The 6,483-nt window shown below is 56.9% G+C and overlaps 4 protein-coding genes across 4 annotated transcripts; 3 read left to right on the top strand and 1 right to left on the bottom strand.

Moving 5' to 3' along the window:
• Positions 1-28: 28 nt before the first annotated feature.
• On the bottom strand, positions 29-411 carry SDRG_04850 (hypothetical protein; the record flags this gene model as incomplete). The annotated part of the gene is made up of 2 exons (XM_008610537.1): positions 29-34; positions 118-411. The coding sequence occupies 2 exons, from the start codon at positions 409-411 to the stop codon at positions 29-31; spliced, it is 300 nt and encodes a 99-aa protein (XP_008608759.1).
• Positions 412-1,368: 957 nt separating this feature from the next.
• SDRG_04849 (hypothetical protein) lies at positions 1,369-2,032 on the top strand. Its single transcript, XM_008610536.1, has one exon. It carries the CDS (start codon positions 1,392-1,394, stop codon positions 1,959-1,961), a length of 570 nt encoding a protein of 189 aa, XP_008608758.1. The 5' UTR covers positions 1,369-1,391; the 3' UTR covers positions 1,962-2,032.
• A 332-nt stretch (positions 2,033-2,364) lies between these two features.
• Positions 2,365-4,953, top strand: SDRG_04848 (hypothetical protein). The gene is made up of 8 exons (XM_008610535.1): positions 2,365-3,042; positions 3,090-3,279; positions 3,328-3,426; positions 3,477-3,610; positions 3,691-3,784; positions 3,829-4,105; positions 4,164-4,456; positions 4,508-4,953. The coding sequence occupies exons 1-8, from the start codon at positions 2,385-2,387 to the stop codon at positions 4,848-4,850; spliced, it is 2,088 nt and encodes a 695-aa protein (XP_008608757.1). The 5' UTR covers positions 2,365-2,384; the 3' UTR covers positions 4,851-4,953.
• Positions 4,954-5,527: 574 nt separating this feature from the next.
• On the top strand, positions 5,528-6,341 carry SDRG_04847 (hypothetical protein; the record flags this gene model as incomplete). The annotated part of the gene is made up of 2 exons (XM_008610534.1): positions 5,528-6,277; positions 6,321-6,341. The coding sequence occupies 2 exons, from the start codon at positions 5,528-5,530 to the stop codon at positions 6,339-6,341; spliced, it is 771 nt and encodes a 256-aa protein (XP_008608756.1).
• Between the last annotated feature and the right edge of the window lie 142 nt (positions 6,342-6,483).

Raw genomic sequence — 6,483 nt, 5'->3', positions numbered from 1 at the left:
AATCATGACACAAATGCCGCACGCAAAGCTAGCGCTGCTTGCAACAATCGCCCAGTAGCGGTATTGTGTGTCGTAGATGTAGCCGCCGTTGGTGTACGTGGCGTACTGCCCCGAGACGCCCGACGTGATGTACGCCACAATGTAGACAAGGCCAAAGACGAAAAGACCCGTCATGTACGAGCCAAGACCGATGCGGTGTCCGATCTGAGCGAGCGAGACGCACGGGCACCAGTAGGCCATGCAGCAGTTGGGCACACAGTCGGTGAAGCAGCCGCAGATACCGGCCTCCCACTGGCCGACGACTAGGTTGTTGGCGTCGACCTCCATGCCGTCGGGAACAATCGTCGTTAGCTTGACCGTCGGCGTGGGTTGGATCTCGTAAGCAGTCGTCATGGATTGTTGCTGGCTCATTGCTGTCGTGGATTGGTCGGCGCAGAATGCAAAATGAGCTACTTTTGCTGACCAAAGTGTGATAACGTTGTTTTTGTTTGATTCAATGAAGTGTGGTGAGACGACGTTTCCAGCTGGAATATGGTTTGCACCAGGTGGTAGGTCTGGTACATCCCTCGTACCTTTCCTCGTTCCAGCGTCCGCGGATACAGCTTAGATATCTACTGTAGCTTTCCTACCACCGATAGCTGCGTTGCTTTGTGCCACCATGCCGCGCAGCCAAGGACCTGGTGATCCTTGGCGCGAACAAGTGCGCAATATAGCCGACGGGTCGAGTGCCACAGGAGGCGTGGGAAAGGCACGCTCTTCGGAGCAGTGCCTACTGTCTACATGTTAACGTTACTTGAGAAGCGACCAGTGCACGCGTGTCTCATTGTTAGTCGACTAAACGTTGCTGTGACTGCATTTCACTGCTGACAAACGCCTGGCACATCATGGCTCGTTGCTGGACGCTGTCCATGCGAGAACCTGTTGACCAACATTCTGAAATGGACCGCTCTCGACGCACGCTCGAATTTAGAGTGTTGGTTTCGGACATGACCGAGTCCAACGACCACCAGATGGGCAAGAGCCGGCGTTGCAGGGGTCGCGACGGAAGCCTTGTTGTATGACACTACTGTACATGCATCTTCCACCGGTATCCACGCATCACGGGGTATCTACATGCCTCTCAACGTGCTGCACAAGAGCACTGATATCACGATTCTGGTGTGTTGTCGCCCTGACGCAATTGTGCGGACGTTCCGCAGCAGAATTCTGCGAGACCAGAGTGCGTTTGGGTTGACGCTACATGGCAGCTCGCATACCAGGTGACGACTGGAATATGTATATTGCCTTGGAGGGACATGCTCATCGTAGTGTCATCATTCGTGCTCGCATAAGTCTTCCTTCATCGCTGCCGGTCATCTTTGATTTTACCTTCGCGTACGCACATCTCCAACATGGTCTCTGCCCCGCCCACCTCCGCTACGACCAAGACGGTCACGACGACGACTGTTCCCGAAGGCATGAAAGTCGACGCCAACAACCTCGTCGTCGGCCAGTGGAAGGCGGGTATCTTCGACTGCTTCACCGACGTCATGCCCAACTGCTGCATGGCTTATTGGTGCCCGTGCGTCTCGCTCGCACAAATTGTCCACCGTATTGGCTTTGGTGCGTACGCCACTGCGCTCGTTCTTTTCGGTCTTGTCTACACGGCCACGTATGCGTCGTCGGTGGTCGCCGGACAGTACGCAACGTACACAAGCCAAGGCAACGTCTACGACAGCGACAACCGCGGCTGGGCAATCGCTTCGACCAGCACGGCCCTTGCGTGCGGTATTTGTGTCATGATTGTGCGCAATATTGTCCGCACCAAGCTCCAGATTCCGGGCAACTGCCTCGTCGACTGCCTTTGCGGCTTCTTTTGCAACTGCTGCGCGATCGCACAAATGGCGACGCAGGTCCACGCGTACGACAAGGGCACGTGCGCGTTCGGGCCCAAGGACACGCTGCCGGGCTACATGGTGTAAGCTATTGCCTTCAGAACGGCCTCAAGTGCGTAGCAAGACTACAAATGTACTCAATAGACACTATTTGCGTCCCTTGTTCTTGTCCGTTGTGGGATTCTGTGTGGTGTGCAAAGGCAAAGGCTTTCCGTAATCCACCGTCCACGCTGTCGACTATCCAATCCGATACTATCCAGCGTATCAACGCTATCGACGTCGTGGATAGACTCTATGGATAGACTTGGGCCATCGCGCGATGCCCATCAAGCTCAGTACAAGTTCTGGCTCGTTCCTTGGGTGCGCAAGTAGCTGCGGTGTCGCCCTGGGTGTCGCCAATACATATTCTATATTGAGGGCTACAAATATATATTGCACATGTAATATTAATAGCGGTGTTTTTAGTCGCGTATTTTATAAAAACGCATCATCTTGACGTTTCGAACAAGCATGGAGGGCGTCCTGTGGAAGCGCGGGCGCATGCTCGTGAGCTCGTGGCACGAGCGCTACTTCGTGCTGAAGGACTGCACGCTCGCCTACTTCTCCAAGGCCGGCGACCTCCAGACGCGGGGCATCCTCGAGCTCGGGCCCGACGCCAGCGTCTCGTCCATCGAGCTGCGCAAGAAGGGCGGGTCCAAGTCGCTCTACTGCTTTACGATCGCGCCGCATGGCGGACACCACACGCCCTCCTCGACCGTCGTGCACCATCATGGCGTCGGCCACGAGAGCGGTCTCATGGTCGGCTGCGAGTCGCGCGAGCTCGCCAACGTGTGGCGCAATGCGATCATCCAAGCGATCCAGCTGCCGGGTGAGACGCTTGGCGGCGTGCGCTCGCCCAAGGAGCGCGCTTCGTCCGCGTCGATCGCTGCGCTGCCGCAGCACGACAAGGGTCGCCAGATCCTCCTCGAGAAGATGGACCGCAAATGGCCCATGTTTAGCGGCACGTACAACGTGCTCAGCGTCCTCGGCGGCATGCAGATTTACTACGAGCAGTTCAACTCGGCCAAGCACACGCATGGCTTTGCGGGCCAAGAGTGCCAGAGCTGGCAGCAGCTCAACAGCATGCTCGTCTCGACGCTCAGCGCCAGCGTCATTGCCGCGATCGCCGGTACGTCCATCGTCGACGCTCAACGCATGACATATGTGCCAACACAGGCGGCATTGGGGGCACGTCGATGCTAACGGTGTTTGTATTTTCGCTTCTCGCGGCCGCATTTACCTTTTGGACCAAGTCGGGGCACGCGCTGCACAGCGCCGACGTGCCCAGCTTCAAGGCCACGCGCGTGATTCCTGGCACTCCAACCGAGGTCTTCAACCTGCTCATGGACACGGACGCCCGCGTCATGTACCCTCAATCTCTCAATGGTTCAGAGAAAAGACGTGCGTTATATAGGTGGGACGCGTCGGTGCAGAGCGTCCGCGTGCTGCAGACGATCGACTCGCACTCGGACATCCTCCACGTCGTCTACAAGCCCGTGTGGATCTGGCCCATGTAGGTATTCTTTGTCGATCGATTTATGTTGATTTTGCTGTGCATATTAGGTGGTTGCCGGGCTGCGACGTGTGCTTGCTGCGGTACTGGCGCGAGACGGAAGATGGCTCGTATGTGATTTGCATGCAAAGCGCTGTGCACTCCGAGTGCCAAGTCTCGGACAGCACGCGCGCCCTCTGCCACGGTATTTTTCCTACCATTTTTGCCATTTTGCCATATTTGAAACTTTTTTGAAACTTTTTTGAAACATTGTCGGTGCAATAGGCGGTGGCTTTACGGTCGCGCCGCCAACCAACGCCAATACGCTGGAAGAGCCCACGTCGCTCGTGACCTTTGTCATCCACATGAATCCCCAAGGGTTTGCCACGTAGTTGTCTTGAATGATTCACACTCGGTGTCTAGTCTCTTTGGCGTCTTTCTGCGTCGACTCGACCTCCTCTTCCACTACATCAAGCCGCAGATCTTTGCGCTTGTCGGGCTCGAAGAAGCCATGGAAGCCCGCCAGTACAACATGCTCACGCTCGCCGATGTGCTCCACGGCGACGACGACGTGCGACCTGGTGAGCCGACATCCGAGGGACCCGCCGCACCGGCGCCAGCGCCTGTTGCCCGCGCACCGCTTTTGCCATGCACGCTGCCCAGCGAAATGTGGAGCGAGCCGCCGCCGGGACTGTTTATGGTACGAATGATCCTTGTTTTCGGGATATTTTGAAGTAATTTGGTGTGTTGGACGCTAGGTGCGCGGTCCCGACTACCACAACGACAAGCGCAAGGTCGCGTCGGCGCCGCCCGCCTTTCAGCTCGTGGCCTGCGACCTCTTTGACACGGGGGCTGTTTCGATCGAGAACATTTGCGCGCGGCCCGACAACCTCGTCCAAACGCAGTCGATTGACGGGTTTGTGTTTGCAATCAACCTGCTCTTGCCGGGGTCGCCGCGCTACTCGCTCGTCCTCTACTACCAAGTGGTGGACCAAAGCGTGCTCGCGGACGGCTCGCCGTTTGCCGAGCTCATGAACGATTTTCTTGACGGGTATAGTTGGTGTATTTTTCACTTATTTCCACGTATTTTTCATGTATTTAGGACGGACGAATACCGCAACGAGCGCTTCAAGCTCATTCCGTGCATCGTCGAAGGCAACTTTATGGTCCGACAAGCGGTCGGGTCGACGCCGGCCATCATTGGCACCAAGTTGCGACAGCCGTACTTCAAAACGGACAAGTACTTTGAGCTCGACGTCGACATTACGAGCAGCGCGGTCGCCAACCGCGTCACGGGCCTCGTGCTCGGCTACACGAAGAAGCTCGTGATTGACATGGGCTTCCTCATCGAGGGGCGGCAGAGCCAGGAGCTGCCCGAGCGCCTCTTTGGCGCGTGTCGCATGTCGTACGTCGATATGACCGTGGCCACGAAAATGGCCCGATGAGCCAACGGTCCCGCAAGACGTCTTGCAAGAGAGTAGTAAATGACACGGTGCTTGATAGACAATGACTTGCTATTTCAATGGCGCCACTCGAACGAGCCATGAGCGCTAGAAGGTAGCTTGCAACTGTTGAGCAAGCACGCTCGCACGTCTGGCATGAGAGATAATAGGAGCAGTGGTTGGGGAACTGCGTCAAGGGATATAAAACTTGTATTTTATATCCCTTGAACTGGGTCCTCGACAAGGTTGGCGGCGAGTCTTATCAATCAAGTGCTTTGCCCATCATCCGGATAGTCTGCATCATCCGGATAAGGAAGACGGCGACTCTCACCGCCGTTCCAGCAGCGCTTCGTTGCCGAGAATCGCGATGCTCGGTGAGGTCAAGCGCAGCGATGCGTGTTGGTGGGCGCCACCGTTTCCATTGAACCACTCGTTTTCTATGAGGCGAAATTTCGGAGTTGAAGGCGTTTTGACCGTAAATTTGTAAGTTGTTGGGGTGAGATATCAGGGTCTTTGCGCGAGGGAGGTTGTCGTATGCGTTAGTGTGAGAAAATGAACCCGTTCGCAGTCCGTTTGGCCACGTCAACCGACAACGTTGACAGAGTGTTTAAAACTTGATTGCTTACGTGGCCTACGTCGATGCCCAACGTCCAAAGTGGATTTCACGCCTTGTCGCTAGCATGTCGCGGATCGCCAGCGCCGCCAGCTTCTTCCCGCGCACGATGACGGCCATCGTGTTATCGTCCCGCATCGGCACGACCAACAAGCTCCCGTCCTCGTCTGCCTCGCGCAGCCGCCAGTACCGCGTGTACATTCGTATTCTCTCCAACCTACTCGCAGCGGCCGTCATCCTCATCTCGCTCATCACGATGGGCGTCTTGCTGTCCGAAGGCATGTTCAACCGGCTCGTCATCACGTGGTATTACCAAGACAACACCGACTACTGGGCCGACTATGGCGCCTCGTGCGAGCTCGGTACCGATGGGTTTGTCAACACTTCGTGTTCGCCGATCGAAGTCAATACGACCGAGACGGTAGCAGCCTGGACCGCCATCGGTGCCCAGCTCGCAATGACGTGGCAAGCGGACAGCACCAGCCCAATCAAGGTCACGACGTGCTTGGTGGGCGGGACACCGGACGTCGGGTGGGTCGCCCTCCAGTTTATCGGCGGCTATGACGACTTTCCGAGCTGCAACCCGAGCAACGGGAGCCAGCTCATCGCTGGCATTGCGATGGTCGAGGCCGCCAACCTCGATACTGTCTACCCGGACGGTGCGTATCTCCTCTCGATGTTTGGGGACGCAAGCATGCACGAGGCGACAACGTATTGGAACACCGATGGCACCAGCAACACGGTGGTCGCCAACATTACGCGGGTGCTCGTGGGGCGCGACGGGTCGACCCAGCACTACGAGACCGGCATCAACTCGGTTTTAAATTCGCACCCGCTTGGGAATCGGTACCTCGTCCAAGGCTACTGCATCTCGCAAGTGATCGTTCTCGACGGCCATCTAGAGGGCCAAGCGGGCTGGAGCACGGGCCGGCAACTCGGGAAGAGTGTCGTCACGGGCTGGGCGTGTGGCCACCGCGTCGCCCACGCAACAGAGCTCCTTCTCTTTCAAGCTACGGCCGGTCT

Source organism: Saprolegnia diclina (genome assembly GCF_000281045.1).
Source record: "Saprolegnia diclina VS20 unplaced genomic scaffold supercont1.12, whole genome shotgun sequence".
Lineage (NCBI taxonomy): Eukaryota > Oomycota > Saprolegniomycetes > Saprolegniales > Saprolegniaceae > Saprolegnia > Saprolegnia diclina.
Note: the sequence above shows the minus strand (reverse complement) of the source record. Positions and strands in the feature narration are given on the sequence as shown.